This window comes from Protopterus annectens, chromosome 12.part0, assembly GCF_019279795.1.
Source record: "Protopterus annectens isolate FY-2018-M chromosome 12.part0, PAN1.0, whole genome shotgun sequence".
Lineage (NCBI taxonomy): Eukaryota > Metazoa > Chordata > Ceratodontiformes > Protopteridae > Protopterus > Protopterus annectens.
Window position 1 is genome coordinate 572,395,696 of NC_056746.1, and position 18,812 is coordinate 572,414,507.

General features: G+C 38.0%; 1 protein-coding gene across 1 annotated transcript in view; it reads left to right on the top strand.

Annotated features, from left to right (window-relative positions):
- Positions 1 to 289: 289 nt before the first annotated feature.
- Positions 290 to 18,812, top strand: part of LMTK2 (lemur tyrosine kinase 2) — a 1,522,811-nt gene continuing 1,504,288 nt past the window's right edge. The window contains exon 1 of the mRNA XM_044089711.1: positions 290 to 729. Within this exon, the coding sequence (XP_043945646.1) occupies positions 639 to 729 (91 nt within the window). The 5' untranslated portion in view covers positions 290 to 638. The remainder of the gene's footprint in view (positions 730 to 18,812) is intronic.

Here is an 18,812-nt window from a genome sequence, read left to right on the forward strand (position 1 = left end):
TTTTGAAGTCGCATAACAGCTCAATTTCTGATAAGTAGCCATGGGCACTATGCATTAATTGCTTTGGAATTCACTGAACTATGGACTCTATGAAACACACTACATTACTCACATGGGTGTCAAATGATTCATGTACTTATACCCTATCACTCCCTTGATTACGTCACCAGCCGCAGCTCACCTTTAATGAAGGATAGCTCACCTCCTTACTCGCGATTGGATACAGACCTCGAGCTCTACCAATCTTACATTTGATTGGATTTCTCGAGAGTCTCTCAGAATACCGAACGCCTTGGTTTCGGTAAAACCTTGATCGTGACGTAGGACAACATGGCGTTGCTAGAGGGTTGTCTGGATATGGGATTCTCAGTAAACTGTTGATTTGTTTATTTTGTCTTGGAATGCTGTAGTTCATAGGAATTTGGTTCTGTTTATACTTTCTTGGATACATTTTGGACAGAATGCTGGCTTTTTACGTTAATGTGCAAATTCCCTGGAGTCATTGTAAAGAATGCGAGAGGATCGCTCGAAAATGTTGGCCGCTGGTAACATTCTGTTCCACCAAGTTATAGCACAGTATAAACATCGTGGGACCTCATCTCTGTGTGTGACACAGGAGTTGCCACTGAAGTGTAGCCATGGGGCAGTTCAGGTTTCACTGGCTGTGTCTGGCTCTTTTATTGACACTGGGCAGTATTTGGAGCGCTCCACTTCCGGAAACAGGTGCAGGTAAGATGTGCATAGAAATGGGATTCAGCCAGGATAACAACACCCCTGGACAGTCAGTAATCTGTTGTGGAACGTAGAATGCCTGTATGTCGCAAGATCGCTTTATATGACATATGTAGAAGAAAAGTAATATAATGTTAACATGTCGTTTCTTACAAAAGTACACGCACTATAAAAATGCGTGCTGTTGTTGTCCCCGTGAATTGTTGTGTTTTTATGTAGCATCGATATGCACAACCTTCCATACATACGTTGCATAGGATAGTAATAGTGGCCTCCGTGAATTGTGCATTTACATATCGTAGATATGCATAACTTGCTATACATACATGGCATAGGATAGTAATACTGGCCGTATCAGTTTATGCATACATTTGAAGTACACAAGAGGGCAGGGCAGTAATTCAAAGGTTAAGTTAGGCAGAAACTATGTAGGACTGTGTTGCACCTTTCTCTGATGATATTTTTCGCACTGCGAAGTGTGGAGAGTTCCATCTCTTAGTGTAGTACCCCTTTTAGAGATGATCATTCTTCAATTTCGCCTCCATCCTCCTTTTCAATATTACTCACAAATACTGACTAATCTACAATGTATGTACTGTACCTGTGTACTATGTATGTATTCTACCTAATTTCAGCTGTACACCACAAATCTATTAATTACTTTTATTTTTAAATGAATGTTTTTTTGTTTGTTCTCTCCACTGTAACTGTTGATGTGCCACATACCACTGTAAAAACATGTCTTTTGTAATTTGTGTGTATACTGATCATGTGTAAATAACTGTCATTTTTCTTTATGGAGCTTTTCTCCCCGGGCCTCTGCTGAAAAAGGGCCTTTTCAGCTCAGACACCCCCGGTTAACAAATGTAAAATAAAATAAATAAGGAAGGTTGGAAATGTATGCCTCTTTCTTTAATTCTTATCCAAAGAGTTGCTTGCATAAATGTTGCATGTGTGAGCAAAGATGAAAAATAATTTCTGTTGCTGAGAAAAGCGGAATGATTGAGTGATACTGACATATTTTAAAAGTTATATGAGCTGTGCATTCAGCTGTGAAAACCAAGAATAAGAGTATAAAATTACTGTTGGAGACAGAAACCCCTCACACTGTAACATCAGTAACGGCATAAGATTATTTATGTTGTGCAATAACTGAACCGCATGGGTCCAGTTTTGGCCATGACTTTCTTAAATAAAATTAAACAGCCCACTTAGTTTAGATGTAACTTTACACAATTTTTGACAGGCTGTTTTTTTTTCTTTGTCCATGATTTGTCATAGGGGAAATCATACTTTGCAACTCTGTCTACATTTGACGAGCTATATGTTTGTAAATAGAATGCAGTAAATATTTTCTAGAATGTTTTTATGGAGCATGAGTGTTTTTTGTTAAATAATTCTTGTTGTGATATAGTAATCTGTGTAGTTAGACTGGGTTTGCATTTTATAGCATCCCTAGGTGTCTGTGTAATCATCCCAGTAACATGAACAGTATCAAATAACAGTTCTTCATTGTACTTGTTCTAGAGAGAAGTAGTTTGAGTGAATTATTAGTAAGATGGTTGTTGTCATGGTTATGGTATAATGATAAGCAACACGAGCTGGTACGAATGGGTTGTTTTTAGTGAGTTGGTAGGCAAGCTGTTGTTATAATTCAATCCATGGGTTCAGTTATCAAAGTCCATGACCTACATTAATGGTCTTCATTGCTCTCACACTATGCTGAGTTTTGTTTTTTAATATTGTGTGTTATATAATGTGTGTGTGGCTGGCATATTGTGGTACTATACAGTCTATTAAAATGAGTAAAAAAAAGTTGATGGCAAGAGGTTTTTTTTGTAATTGTAAGGGGAAGTGTTGTGTATAATCTTGAAAGGTACAGTGTAATGTACTGTATCTGACTGACATTTTTTTTTTTCTGGTGATATTTTCATTTTCGGTGTTGGATTTCTTCTTCTCATGTTAGCTCCCCCAACGGCGTGTTCTAGGAAAAGACTCTCAAAATCAAATCAGACATTGCTTTATAGACCAGGCAAAGATCACCTCCTGGAAATAAGGAACATTCATTATATTCTGTTTCTGAATGGTTCAAGTTTGACAAATATGTATGCCCTTTATTTCTTGTATGGAATCGTAGCTTTTCATGTTGATTCAGGAGCTTATTTATCCACTATGATTATATTCAGTGATTGATTACGTCATTGCTCTAGAAAGTGATACTGTTATGTCCCTTGACAAATACGTATCCCCTTTATTTCTTGTACGGAATCGTAGCTTTTCATGTTGATTCAGGAGCTTATTCATCCACTATGATTATATTCAGTGATTGATTACATCATTGCTCTAGACGAAAGTGATACTGTTATGTCCCTTGAGTAGACCTGCCATTTAGAATCAGGTGGGCTGCAGAATATGTTTTACTGACTTTGGTATAGAGGGAATAGTCCCAATTTTAAATTGTCTACCATGGTTCCTAGATCTTTTAATTATGGTATTTTTTTGTTTTTCACTATTTTGTAATCCTAATTTATTTTTGGCAAGCCATAAGATGTGAAAGGTGAGGCCATTGTAACTGCACCAAATGTTTATTTATTGATTTATTTGTAGACATCTGTGTCTTTGATTGAAGTAGTTATGTTAACCAATTTGCAGCCATTACTGTGCTTTGTCTGTTTGGAAACCCATTCTTGTTTCTCTTCATGTGAAGAGTAATACAAAAAGATGTGGTCCTGTAAGGTTTATCTGCTATCCCTCATTGAGATAAATGGTAACCCCTCCCCCTCCATGCAATGTCCTTTTGGTTACCAGTTTTGTAATGACTGCACTATGTGTCAGTTTAAATGTAAAGCTTTGAATATGGCAGTTATTATCTTGTGTGAAATAGTGCTGAAAGGCTTGGCAAGATCACGATAAAGCAGCATACGGGGTTAGTCATTCATTTAAAGAAAGTCAGAAGTTTAGAAAATAACTCTCTTCCCATAATAAGCCAGTGCTGTTTCATAAGTGAGCAGTGTCATTTCAGATTGTGACTCTCTGCATTGTTTTGCATAGAATGCTGGTGAGTTGGTCTAAAAATTTGCAACCCTGCTTTATGAGTGGTATTGTTCATATATCCACATCAGTCTTATTGATGTAATTTTAAATTTCCTTGGTCCAGTATAGGAAACCAGCAGTTTTTTGTCACATGTTTTTTTTTTTTCTTCAGTTGTGGCAGCAATTGTCATATCCTGTATGTAATATTAAGGGTGTCTTACCTTGTATTGTAACACTGTGTAGTAGCTGCCTTTATTCTGAAAGTTGAACAAATTCTTTTTTTTCTGCAGGTATGTTTCTTCTATTCTGTAGTTTAATAATGTCATAGCACTCCTTGATAGTATCCTGAGTAGATTTATTTGGGCATTGAAGATACTGTCTGACTGTTTTTCATAAGTGTGTTTTTATTGCATCGCTGTTTCCTTGCGTATGGACTAGGAAGATTTTTTGAGTTTGCTTTTACTCTTATGTTAAATATAGTAGTATTTTTTTCTTTTAATCACAGTGTGTGTAATTATGTGTGGGGAGTAGAATTATCCTAGGTTTCAGTGTTCTTTATAATTGTCTTACCTAGTTGGATTTCATACTGTTTGTTCTGTGTTGGTTTAATCTAGTTATTATTTGGGGGTATGTTGTCTGACACAGATTAGTTTACCCAGTCAGTAATGGAGTAGTTAAAAGTCTCCGTAACAGTTGTATATCCATTGATCTTTTTACACCCTGGAGTTTAATTGGGAAATTTCATGGTCTTGTAGACTGTGTATGGTGAGTTTTTCTTGGTTTCTGGGTGTTAGGTGTTCATTTACACCTGCTGAGGCACCTCTTACCTATAGTAGGGTCTGCAGCAGTTAAAGGAAAAATGCAGCTGCTTATTGAAATCCAGCCATTATCTTAAATGATACGTGAATTTCATTTCAAAATTGGCATTCAAATTGGCATTCAATCACTGGCTAAGGACACTGTGTGTCATTTGCCCCAGGGAGACATGAAACATATCCCAAACTCCATGCATGGTATAGGAAGGTGTGTGTGTCTCTGTCAGTGTTTTACACACACATGGAGTCATCAGTTAGAATGTTAAGTTTCTAAGTTGTCTTTGCATTATGTGCTTTTGTTTCTGGCTTGGTTTGCTTTTTATGCCGAGGTATTTTTGTTACTGTGGCCTGTCTCTTCTGCCATGGTACAGTGACCATATATGTGTTGTGTGTTTTGTTGTGGTTCGTGGGAGGTCTGTGTAATCTGTTACATGTGTATATGACATTTGGTCTTGTTGATGACTTCTTGAGGTACAGATGATTCATTCTTAGAACCTCTGTATATTTAGTGGTAGGCGTTTGTATGCAAGTCTAGATATACTCCAATCACTCACAGATATACCATGTAATAGCTAAAAAGTAGTATATTTTTCTTGAGCACAAGGCAGTTCTAATATTGCTGAGGTAATGTTGATTTGTAGCTTTTAACTGTTTATTGATTTTTCAAAATTAACTCTAAAATTAAAACTTTGCAGACCTCAAGTGAAAGTGGTATTGTCTGATATAAACAAAACAAATGCACACACGTTTTGTGGTCTTGTTTGTGTATACATTATGTGTGTGTGTGTGTGTGTGTGTGTGTGTGTGTGTGTGTGTGTGTGTGTGTATATATATATATATATATATATATATATATATATATATATATATATATATATATATATACACAATCATTTACAACAGTGTACCAAATGTGTTTATTCTTTGTTGACTAGGTTAGTCCTACTAGGCTAATGGCCTCTTTAGGGGAGACCTGAGGTGGTTTTTATAGTATTATGGGAAATTTGGATGTACTTTCTGATAGGTGCTATGGAATCTTTTACAACCGAGTTACCACCAGGCAGATGGGACCGCTGTTAGCTTATCCACCAAAGGTGAGTGCGCTACCTTTTTGAGCCTCTGACACTGCATTACATGCAGTTGTTCTAGAGAAATAGTCAAAGTTTACAGATAGAATCATCCAAATTTCAGATATCAAAATAAATACTAAAATGTGACTGCATAGAAAAAAATATGGGTTAAATTGTAACCAGCTGGATTTTTTTTAAATGGTAAGGTAACTTGTATAGTTTCTGCTTTTTGTTCTTCTGGTAATAAAGACTACAGAGAGACTGTGTTAGTGAAACCTTTTCCAGTGTTTCATTGGAAAAAGAACCAATTAAAAGAATTGAGAATATGTTGGAAATGAAGCGGAGACAGGGTTTGGGAGAAAGAGATGCAGGAGTAGAACAAGAAAATCTGGAAATATTGGACTTTTTTGGACTTTGTTAAATTTGTGGGTCTATATTATGACGATGAACGCTTAAATGTTCGATCTGTAAAGGTCTACCTTTACAGCTCAAACAGTTTAACGTTTAAAGTTGTAAAAACTAAATAAAAAATAAAACCAAATACAAAGAAAGGGTTTAAGCAGGGGAGCAAGCCCCCCACACCCCCTGCTACTTAAACTCCGAGATCGCACTTCAGTGAACTACAGTGCAGAAATGGGAAATTTCCCATTCCCTACACTGTAGCATGATCTTGGAGTTGGTATTTGAAAGTAGGGGGGTGTGGGGGTGCTTGCCGCCCTGCTTAAACCCTTTAGTTTTTTTTTTGAGTTGTGAATTTTTTTTTTTAACTTTTGTAGAAATTTGAACTTGTTCGATCGCTAAAGGTCGACCATTAGAGATTCGAACATTTTAAGCATTCGTGCATCTAATATAGACCCTAAATTTGTTGGGGAGTCTAAAGCATATGCCCTACTTTATGCCATTAATGTTCAGAGAAATACTAAGGAGAAGAAGCGGAGGCAGAAGAAGCAAGTTAACCGTAAGTAAAACGATTTTTTTTCTTAATAGTACTTTTTAAATAATGCATGGTTTGATTTGCATGTTCTAAAGTATTTTTCCAGTTATTTTTAAGTCTAATTGGGACATTAATGTAAATGTTCTCCTGTGTTTATTCTTTTTCCCTTCTCTCTTTCTCCTGGTTCAGTTTCTAAGAAATGTAGGCACTGCAATGTAAAAAAAAAGACAAAAGAAAAACTGGTGTGCTTTTTTTCATTCTTGCATAGAGGAATGACTGGGTTAAGAACATTAGCTTAATCTTGTAATAAGTGTTAAGAGAAAACAAATATATGCAAAATAATATTGAATATTATAAGGCTTTTTTCTAGTAAACAGTTTGTCTGCTCGAGGTATGAGAACCAGAGACAAATCTGGTAAAGAGAAATAGCTTGGAGTAAATGTTTTCAGAAAGCGTTTGTGTTTTTCCAGCTGAGAGAGAGCTATAAAAATAACCTGCATACCTCTGAACTGTCCAGATTTTCACAATATCCAGATGTTTTTCTCATATTTTTGGTTTGTTTCTCATAAAATTTGCAGTTTTCTGGCAAATCATTTGAAGATTGAAGTGACTAAATAATGACAGACATTTGAGTTTTAGACTTAATATCTTTCAGAAAACACATAATACATTTGTTAGTTTATAGGAGCAATATTTAAGTCTGTGTCTATAGTTGGGCCATTGCCCCTCCATTATTTCTCACTTTGTCCAGATTTCTTGCACTAAGAGGTTGAGAGATATGAAGTTAAGACAAAACCAGACAACATTTAATAGAACCAGAGGTTATACCATGCATCTAAGCATGGATAACCTTTCTTTTAGGTTAGCTGTCAGTTTGGAATGTTTGTTCCTATTGGGGTAAATCTTCAATATTTGAAGATGTCCACCGTTTTGTGTGTTAAGTTAGTAGGTTTTAGGGATAGTGTGTGTGTGTGTGTGTTTGTAATTGTGGTTTTCAATAAAGCGAAAAGTTCTGTAAGATGTGATATAGGCTCAAATAGAGATATGAAACTACTGTATGTATAAAAGAGTAACCTGCCAAACAGTATGTGTATGTAACACAAAAGCTGAAACCAGACATTTAACAAAACAGCTGTTATACGTAAATGGTTAAAGTAATAATCTCTCAAGAACATGATGCTTTCTATAACGTGTTTAAATGTTGATGGTCTCCCAAGTAAGTACAAAAAAGAAAGAGTAGTGAACTATATTAAAATTGTAGAGTGAAAATAACTAAGCTACAAGAGAGAGACACGAAAAGAACTGAACATATGAATTTGGTAAATAAAGGTTTTCGGGATGTTTATTCACTGGAATACCTGGGGCAAAGGAAGAAAGATGTACTTATATTAATTGCAAGAGGAGCTCCAATAGTTAAAGAAGAGGTTAAAAAAGGCAATAATGCTAGATTTGCAGTACTAGGGGACTACTGGCAAGGGAGTTGGATTACACTGGTATGTATTTATATTCCACCGAAAACTGCTATAATGGAGCTTAAAAAAAATTCAGAGAGAAATTATCATCTTTCAGCAAGGAATATTACTTATAGGCGGGACTGGAATTTGATTTGCAGTAGTGAATATGTGTCTGGGAGGCCCAGGAGGGAAAACTTAAGAAAGGAGGATAGATTTTTAAAGAAATTGATGAAAGTATTTGGTATAGAAGATGTGAATTCAGTACTGGGAGTTCGGAGTGAATTTACACATTATTCCCCAAGATACAAAAACTGGGCTATGGTAGAGGGAGTTTACATTTCACAGGAACGTGTGCATTTAGTTGAAGGTCTTGATATGCACCCGATAAGTATTTCAGATTATGCGCCAATAATAACTAAAATATAAATGCAGAGTACCGAAATAAAAATGAGACAGTGGTGCTTTCCCACGTTATCTGTTGAAAAGAGAGGAATTTAAAGTAGTGGAAATTATTCAGGCACTACTAGAGAAGACAGAATTTTTTTCTGAAAAATATAGCTAGAGTGTGGAATAAAATTTTAAAGTGGAGTTTAAAAGTAGGGTGGAAAAAAGAGTGTGAAATATGATTAAGAAGTAACAATTGTGTAGAGAGACTGACAAATGTTTTATTGCAAAGTGGGGGGAATCTCACAGAATGAGAAGAGCAACTGCAGAATGTGAAACAAAGTAAGGGATTACCTCAATAATATGACTTTAGAAAGATTTATGTTAAGCAACTGTATTTTGATAATAAGTCCAGAGCTCAGAAACTTTTAGCACAACGACTCAGGCAACAGAAAGTAGAAAGGTCTGTCACCAGGATTAGGGCGCCTACAACAAGGAAGATAAAGGATCCGTAGAAGTATTTGCAGTGTTTCAGAAATTCTCTGAACGTTTGTATAAAGCAGAGAAATATGGGTATCAAGAAAAGGTACAAATGGAAATGTTTATGGAAGAATTAAATATGACAAGGTTCGAGGTAGAGGAGCCTTAATTACCAACAGGATAGGAGGAGACAAGATAAAAACGGTGATGTATAATCAGTCTGCAGGAAAGTTCCCAGGAGTAGATGGTATTCCTATGGAAGTTTGGAAGCTAGGAGGAAACAAACTGATAAATGTCTGGAAAGTTCTGTTTAACAGTATTTTAAGAGGAGGAAAAGTACTAACGTCTGGAAAAAAGTGGTTGTAGCTGTAATATCTAAATAGGGTAAAGATCCATCCGATACAGTTTCTTAGAGGCCCATTTCAATACAATATTATGATTATAAGTAGCTAAAAGAATGGCAAACGTGATTCCAAAATTGATGACATTGGTCAGTGTAGTTTTGCGGAGAGGAGACAAATATTTGACAGCATCAACGGAACACTGATGATCCGGTGGGAAGCAGAATGTAAGAAAATACCACTGTTGTTGTTGTTGTCTTGATGCAGCAAAAGCATTTGACAGCGTAAGCTGGGACTGTATGAGCACAACAATGGAAGCATTTGCATTCCCTGATAAAATTATAAGGTTGATTAGGAGAATTTATGAGGGATCGGAGGTGAAAATTTAAGTGGGTGGGCCTTCTCTGATAATCACTGCTTGAGCAGATGAACCAGGTAGGGGTGTCCTCTCTCCCCTTATTTTCTTTGCCAGTGGTTCTAAATATAATGCAAATAAAAAACAGAGCTCAGAAATTCAAGGATATAATTGGTATGGTAGTCAGGAAAAGCTGGCTCTGTTTGCACAAAACATTATTTTATACCTGACAAAAGCAGAAAGGGATATTACATTACTTTGGAACATATTGAGACCGTTTCATATTTTTTCAGGATAAAAATGAATGAAATTAAACCAAAGGTAACAGAGGTAAATTATGTACCCACATACGAATTGATTCGGCAATATCCATACTTATGAAGTATTTAGGAGTGTTGATAAAAAATGATTCCGGTGTGGAACTAAGGATATGTGCAAAGGCACTAAACAAAAGATAATACAAAAACTGAGAAAATGGAAGCTCTGTTATATGGCAGTTAGTGTTTTAGTCCCTTTAGTCTTATACACAGGTCAGGCATATTTTTATCAAGCAGAGGAGATGTTTTGGATATCACTTAAAGACATGAAGGATTTTTTTCTGGGAGGGAAAGACAGCAAGAGTCAAGTGGGATAAGCCTGTTCTTCCAATAAAACAGGGTGGATTGGGATTACCCGATTTTGAAGGGGTATTTCAGAGCAACACAGTTAAGACTCCTATACATAGCACATGCAGAAAACTATAATTCAAAGTGGAAAGAGGTTATGATGAAACAGGGGTAGCTCAAGAAACTAGGAGAGACTGGGATTTTGGATGCAGACCTTTTAAGGAGAATAACAGTAATAATACAGAATATTGTATTCATAAAGTAGCAGAAGGTATTCTAAGAACTAACTCAACAGGGAAATGGAGAAATGAAGAAAGAAAAAATTGATGAACAGCTCCAAACCAGGAACAAGCAAGAAGCATGTAGTAAATCACAGTTTAATCCAAGGTGTGTTCACATAGACTGAATTAATTAATTAAATAATTAATCAATTATTTAAAATTGTATAAACCAATTAAATTAATTATAACATACTAAACCCATCATTAAACAAAAACTAAATACAAAAATATTAGTTAACATATATATATATATCCAATGTTTTAATACAGGTTTTTTGTAAGACATTCCTTTGAGTGCATGTAAAGAGAGTTGTGTTCATCCTTCCTTTTAATAGAACTTTACACCCAACTACTCAGAAAATATTAAAATTAGATGTTCCATTGAGGTATGCCACAAAGTCAATCACACTTTTGTTCACACCCTGTTAGCTGTTGATATATTTCTCCTTCAAATATGATGTAATTAGACTAGTCAATAGAATAATGACTGTAATTAGGGATACAGAGAGTTGGCAAGAGGGGCTGGAATTTATTGGAGAAAGCTGGCAAAGGATCCAAGGTACTGGGAGCAAATAATGAGGGAGGGAAAGGTAATAGAATGGGGAGATGGCAAGAACATATCTGGACTGTAGGTTAAAGGATTGATATCAGAGTATAGGCAAAGAGAAACAGAGGGGTCCTAAATGAAGGACCAGCACTAGTAGATTTTGTAGTAGAATTTAGAACAGAAGTTGCTGTTAAGAAAGGAATAATTAGTAAAGTATATAAAATATTGCATGATAACTACTTAATCAGAGGAGGTTAGAAAGGATTGGGAAGAGAGATTGGATAAGCAATTCACCAAGAAATGATGGGGGGATATATGTATGTCTCCCAAATATGCAACAAAGTCTTTACGATTTAGGGCCTTTGCTTGGAAGTGTTTACATAGGTATTTTTACACCCCAAGTAGACTCACATTTTTCCACCGGTAGACCGCAAATGTTGGAGGTATGATGGGGAAGAAAGAGGTAACTGGGAACATATTTTGTATGTAATGTAACTTTGTAATGAGTTGGCAGACTTCAACGATTCCCTGCAGACTGCCTGTCAGAAATGCTTGGTCTGCAAAATGGTGTAACTAAAGAAATTATTTTTTGAGCTATGATACAGAATCATAGAAATAACGAGGCCTTGATCAGTCTAATTATGATGGCTGCCAAAAAAAGCTATTACTAGAAAATAGAATTTGAAGTCTAAGCCAACAGTACTAGAAGTAGTGAAGATTAATAACAGAGATAAAACAACTGGAATTGGGATCTTTAGAAAAGTGCAGGAGCAAATTACATAGGAAAAAATCGGAAATGTGGGATTATTACATGCAGAGGAGGAAGGAGGTTTAAAAGAAGGTAGGAATTGAATAGCTGTATAATGGCTGACTGATGATGACTTGATATATTATTAGTGGTATATAATGTTTGCAGCTATAGTTGTATGGGCATGGTTTATTTTCATTTATGTAAATTGTGTCATACATGATTTAATAAAGATGTTTCTTGTTTAAAAAAAAAAAAAAGATGTGTCATTGGGTGCTTATTTGTAGTGTATACTAATTCTAACAATGTTTTTAAGACTTTGAACTAGAGCAGGACTGCCCAAATCAGCCTTCTTGGGACTTTGTTGTTTGTTCTTTCCATGTTTAGGAATGACCATTGACTTGTTCTTATCTCTAGCTTCTCCACTGTCTGTCTCACTGCCTCCCTGCAAACATTAGGTCAGTAGTGCTGCATCCAAACTGCTCATCTCCCATCTCACTTTCTGCTCTTAGTATTCATTTATCAGTCACCCTCTTTCCACACTTGTGTGACAGGAGTTTGATACCTGTGCCACAGCTGTGAATATCTCCTTTGTTCTTGTACATTAAAATGCTTATTCTCAATTCGACTGGGAAATGCCTTTTTCTTTCTCTCTTTCCCACACCCCCATACCATGATAAGTACTGTCAGGAACCATTTCTCCCTTGATTCGCCCAACATCTTGACCATTAAATGCTGTGGCTTCATCTGAACTTGCTGTTTTCTATGATTTAATTTTCCTTAGTGTTGTTTTTCTTCTAGAATTGGCGATTCCTACTCTTTCATCGTAGGCTGTCCATGGGTAGTACAGCTTCTGTGGGATTGTCAGTACTCCTCCCGTCTGGCTTTTTGTCTTCCAGACTGATGAGGTTTTTGCTGGCATCCTTTATAAATAATGTCTGATGAATATCTTTATCTTTTTGACTTTGCCTTGCAACCTGGTAAGAGTTTCTTTGTACCATTTGCCGAGTCCCTTTTCAGAAGCTGGCAGAGGTTCTGTGATGCCTTGGTTTTTGACACTGCATCTGTCCTTTTAGCCTTTTTGTTAGTCAGACAGTAATCCTTCTTATCCTAGACTGTCTTTTCTAACTTGTGCTCCTTTCTTTTGATAACTTTCAGGACCTCTGCATTCCACCATCAGCTTTCCTTATATACCTTATTTCTCTACTTAGCTCATCTGCTTTGTGTTCTATAATATTTTCACATACTGTTTTGAGATGCTGACGTTCTTCCTTTACTCCACATATTACTCCTCTTCCTGAAATGCTAGGGCCCTGAATATTTCTTTGAATTCCTGTGCTAGGGCCCTGAATATTTCTTTGAATCCTGTGCTTTTGCTCCAGTCATCTTCCAGGTCTCACCTCGGTATCTGTTGACCTTAGTGTCTTTTCTGAACACTGCTTGCAGCTGATTGTGGCCACTAATGCTTTATAGTAGTGGCAAACAAGTTTCACTTGTCAAAACTGAAGCTATTTCAGTTGACTGTAATCCGACACATGATTTGATGAATACCTCTTTATGTATGTGACATGATAGAATAAAATATTTAGGAGTATGGTGAAATAAGCAAGTAGCCTTAGCAGCAAACACATCCTATCTTTGGAAGAGGCTAAGCATAAGATTGTAAATAAAGTAAGGACATGGAGAATGATCTGGATCATAAAAGTTAAGCTGTAGAGATGTTTGTAGTGCTTCTAATATTATTTTATTATCATTTGTTCAGGACAGTCTGAATGGGCAGGTGACCCCTTTTTTAGTGGAAGCCTGGGGGAAAAAGCTCCCCACAAAATATATGCATTATGTTTATAAATGGTTACAGAGAAGAAAGACGTATAAATCTTTAAAAAAATTACTAGCAACTATCAGATGGACAAAAATGTATGTGCTACAGAGATAAGCAGGAAAGAAAAAAGGAGTAAGCGAGCTTTAACAGCCATTAAGTAGAGCTACAAGTGCTTAACTTTTGTATCTCCTTGAAGAGAAGATGCAGGAAATGTTAATGAAATTGGTACAAGAATTTATCTGGAATGGAAAGCATGTAAGAGTAAAGCAGGAAAAATGGCTTTGTCAGTGGAATTGGGAGGATTAGATATGTCAGACTTGCGTGCCTAGTATATGGAAACAAAGGTAAGACGAATGTTATCTCACTTAGTTTGATGGGTACAGGACTAGGTAAAAGATATGTTGTTGACAGAGGGAGGTTATTAAGGAACATAACTATATTTTTTGTTATCTCCATTTGATAAAGACATGTTTAGACTGTATGATAATATTAAACATCAAAATTAATTTAAGTAGAAATAAAACCCTGAAATAGAGTTAAAGCAAGCCAGAATAGGGTCAGGTGCTAGTAGGGAGAGAGAGAGAGAGAAGCTGGGGTCATTTTAGAGACAAAGGAGCAAAGAGCCTACATTCTGGCAACATATAGAATTGGGGGGGGGGGGGTTAAGGCACTGGTATAAAGAGAGAGAGCAATTTGAACTCCAAGCAGACAGACATGCTAACTTATTAAGGTCTAATAGCTGAAGTAAAGAATTAAAAACAGTCAAGGAGAAAGATTTTTGAATTAGCGAAGTTATTAATTGAGCAAGAAGCAGGAGTTAAAAGATTAACAAGTAGTGGGCAGACTTGGGGAAAGGGGATAATAGGAACAGAATTAAACTGGGATCAATGGAAAATGTATAGCACCAAAACAAGATACAAATTCAAGAAGAGTTAGAATTTTTGCTTGGAGGAAAAGCTCTGTAAATTGGAGGGGGGGTCCTGCCACCTCCCTATGCCTTTTGTTTCTGTCTTGTGGCTGAACGGTACTGGGTTCAAACCCAACCTTCCCAGTTTCATGTTGAATGAAGCTGTGGGTAGATGCATGGATTTGAGTGTTGTATAGATTAACTGCTTTAGGCATCAACCGTGATGAGCAGTATCCTGTAGATATGAGACCCCAGATCAGGCAGTGTGCTGTGTCAGGACTAGTCTGGTCTCTGTTAAAATTGGCTGTAACGATTTGGTCACATCTAGCAACGATTACTGTTAACTGGATTGTAGACTTTTTAATGGCAGTGAATGGGTAGATTGCATTTAAAATTAAAATTAGTGCGAGACTGAGGAGGGTTGAAAGCTAGATGTCTGCTGACCCTCACACCCCCAAAAGGTAGCTATTGAAGTAACTTTATACCTGATCCAAAGTAAGGTTTTTAAACTTGCATCTCTTGACATATAAGGCATGATGAATTCTTGTGAAAGCGCTAACTGTAATTTGTAATAATTGGTGTGGTGTTTGCAGTGTTCTGAGCATTTTATTTTTTTGGTGAAAGTTCTGCATTTAAAGAGTGCCTCTTGATAGCTGTATATTTAAAGACATGTCAAATAAGTAATGTATTTTCGCTAAGCATGAGGAAGCTTTTGCATTACCTAAATTGATGGGGCTTTGAAATAACTCTTAGTGCTTTATAATTTTGAGAAATATGTATTGCTTTCAAAATCTACATTCACCAAAAGGCCACTGAAGTATCGGAATTTTGCAGATTTATTTTTAAACAAATTGATACTGTTCCTAACTGGAATTTTTTTAATTAAGCTCTAACTAGAAATTTATTTTTAAAGTAAGCTGGGGAAATATTTAAAGCTGTGTGTATTGAACTGTAAGGCTAGTGAGTGAGAAGATAGCAAAATGAAAGTAAATTAAACTTAATTTAATATAAGGTGAGACCTTTAATAGTATTATGTGGTGGTGATCACTAGTGTGAACAACTGGGCTGCGTGGGAGTGATTTTGAAGTTGAGATTACTTAAGGTGGACAACTCAAGGGTTGCTGGCTTAAGAGCGCAAGAGGGACAGGGTGCATGAGGTGAGAAAAATGTGCTGTACTCGCACAGCAGCCTATTTAGCAGCATTCTGAAAAATAAAATCTGAAACTCCCCGTATGCAGAGGGTTTCCCAGTCCTTCCCAAAACCAAAATTTATCAGCAGATGGTATGCTGCTGTTCATAGGTTCATAGGTAGATACTAGGCTATCTGCCCTAGGGCATTTATAAGCCTAGCCAGAGTATACAATTAGATTAGCCTATTGTGCCAGCGTAAAGTAGGTCACAGAAGGTACCCTTTTAAGATTAGTTTACTGTGCCTCTGTCTAGCAGGGACACAGAAGAGATCCCAGGGGTGAATTTGTGATTTCCCATCCACGCGTCCAGATTTCGCTTGAAGAGGGTCAGCGTGGAGCTATGTCTAACCTGAATTGGGATTCTATTCCAGAGTGAGGGGACCCTCTGGGAAATGAATCTGTCCCTCCAGTTTGTCCTATTTATTTTCGTGCTGAGGTTTAGGTCCCTGGAGCGTGTAGCTCTAAGGGACTTGGATTTTTTGAGGTGGAGCGTGTCCATTAATTCTGGGTTTGACATGGCTTTGTACGTCCGGTATAGATCGCCTCTGAGTAGGTGGTAAGCAACTGAGTAGAGCTGGAGTTTCTTTAGTCGAGCTGCATAGGACATCTGTTTGTAGCCCATGATCCTCTTGGTGAGGTACTTTTGGGGTCTCTCCAGTTGCTGCAGGTGTCGGGTAAGGTACATCCCAAAAGGGGCATTGTATTCAATTATGGGCCTGATGAGTGACGAGTAGAGGGGCACAATGACCTCTCTTGATCTAGATGTGAACCCTTTCGTGATAAGGTGGGCTATATAGAAGGTCTTTCTAACCACTTTGGCAATGTGATTATCAAAGGAAGGAGAGATTACTATCTACGTTGGTCCCCAAATCTCTAATTACTTCTTCCGTACTTAATGGATTACCACTTATGTGGTAATTTGTGGGCACCTTGTTTTTCCCAAAGGGGATGACTATGCAATTTTAGCATTTAGCTTGAGGCCGTGGCTCTGGCACCAAGCATCCGTCTCTGTGAGACCCTTTTGGAGGATGCTTGTGTCAGCTGGTGATTCGACTATGGCCCCCAGTTTGCAGTCATCTGCGAACTTTGTCAGCCATAATCCCCCCGTGTTAGCCTGAACCTCAGAGAAGTATATACTGAACAAGAGAGGTCCCAAAACTGAGCCCTGTGGGACACCACTTGTAACTGGTTTGTATTCGGACATGGCACCTGCGATTCTGACCATGTAGGTTCTATCTCTGAGCCAGTTTGCAACCTATCTTGTGATATAGGGGTTGATATTTAAGCTGGTAAGCTTATTTATGATGCCCGAGTGGGGTATTGTGTTGAAGGCTTTTGCGAGATCCGGGTAGGCTGTGTGGACTACCTTGCCCTCATCTATGGCTTTGGTAACTGTTTCAAAGAAATCAACTAGGTTTAAGAGGCAAGATCTGCCCTTAACAAAGCCGAATTGGGTAGGGTCCAGTGTCTGGAGGCTCCCGATGTCATTGTTTATGAGTTCCATGATAATACGCTCCATAGCTTTACAGACCAGACTAGTCAGGCTTATGGGGCGATAGTTTCCGGGGTCCGTTGTGGCACCACCTTTGTGGAGTGGGACCACTGTAGCTGTATGCCATTCTTTGGGTACATATCCTGTAGTAAGGCTAAGTTTGAACAGTGACTTAATGTGAGGGTTCAGTTCTTCTTGGAGCTTGTGTAAGACACAGCCTGGGACACCGTCCGGTCCCATAGATGCTGTGTTTTTTGCTTTGGAGAGGGCAGCTTTCACCTGTGCATCTGTGATGTCAGGGAGGTTACATTCAGTTGGGATAGGCATTTGCTCCTTTGGGGAAGGGGAGAAGTTTGCTGAATCTGTCTGCCAGGATGTTGGCTATGTCTGTAGGTTCGGTATATTTTGTACCGTTATGCAACAATTCAGAGCATATCTGGGAGTTTCCGCCCATGTTCCTGACATAACTAAAGAAGGCCTTGTGATTATCTTTAGTGTCTAGGACAATTTTTCTTTCGTAGCTGGCCTTTGATGATTTTATGAGGGATCGAAGTTTCTTGCTAATACTGATAAGAGATGCCTTCCCTTTTTGGGATTTTGCTCTGTCATGTAGTAGCTTCCTCCTTCTGTTGTATAGCTTATTTATGGCCGGGGTCCACCAGACCGGTCTCCTGTTTTTGGAGGAGTGAGTCTTGGTTTTATTTGGGATAGCACGATCCATGCATTCCTGCAGGTGCTCATAGAATGCATTTGTAAAGGATTCTGCGGATTGGGCTGTATTATCCTTTGGGATTCTGCGGATTGGGCTTTATTATCCTTTGGCCCAGGGGAAGGATTCCACCTCAGTCTTGAGAAGTGCAAAGTTGGCTTTTGAGAATGATTTCCTTGGCTGGGGGTGGGGACTGGATATGGATGTCCAGGGAAATTTGTTTATGGTCTGATCTTACCAATGAGGGGTTTACCTCTGGTGTGGAACATAGAGTCCCCATGTTGGTGATGACCAGGTCCAATATGTTGTTCCCTCTTGTGGGAGAGGTGACCAGTTGTTCCATTGCGTTAGAGTTTATAAATTCAAGGAACCGTTGGGCGAGGGTGTTTGGGCTTGAGTAGTTTTCTCAGTCAGTGCTTGGGTAGTTGAAGTCACCCAATAACATAGTGTTTGGAGAGACCTTCATATTCTCCAGTGTTCTCAGGAATGCCAAGTGGGGTTCTTGTAATAGGGAGGGTGTTCTGTAGCAGGCTACAAACTGAAAGGCAGTTTTGCCCGCTATTAGTTGCACATGGATGGTTTCCGATGCTTCGTGCAGTGCCACTAACCTGGAGGTGTAGGTATCTTTGATGAATATAGATACTCCCCCTCCTTTTGTGCTTCGGTATGAGTTTTGGGGCCAAAACGCATGGTATGAGTTATAACCTGGTAGTGCTGGGGTGCTCTCAGGAGCCTTGAACCAGGACGTTCATCGTGCATACAGCTGCAGTAATCACAGATGGGTTTTCTGCCGTCAGGCGGGTCCTCGGTCGGCCGAATTCCAAAGTCTAGGTCCGGCGTTGGTTGTTGTCGATTTCTTTCCTGACGTCAGTGAGGCAGGGGTATACAAGACACAGCCAACGCCATTTTCTTC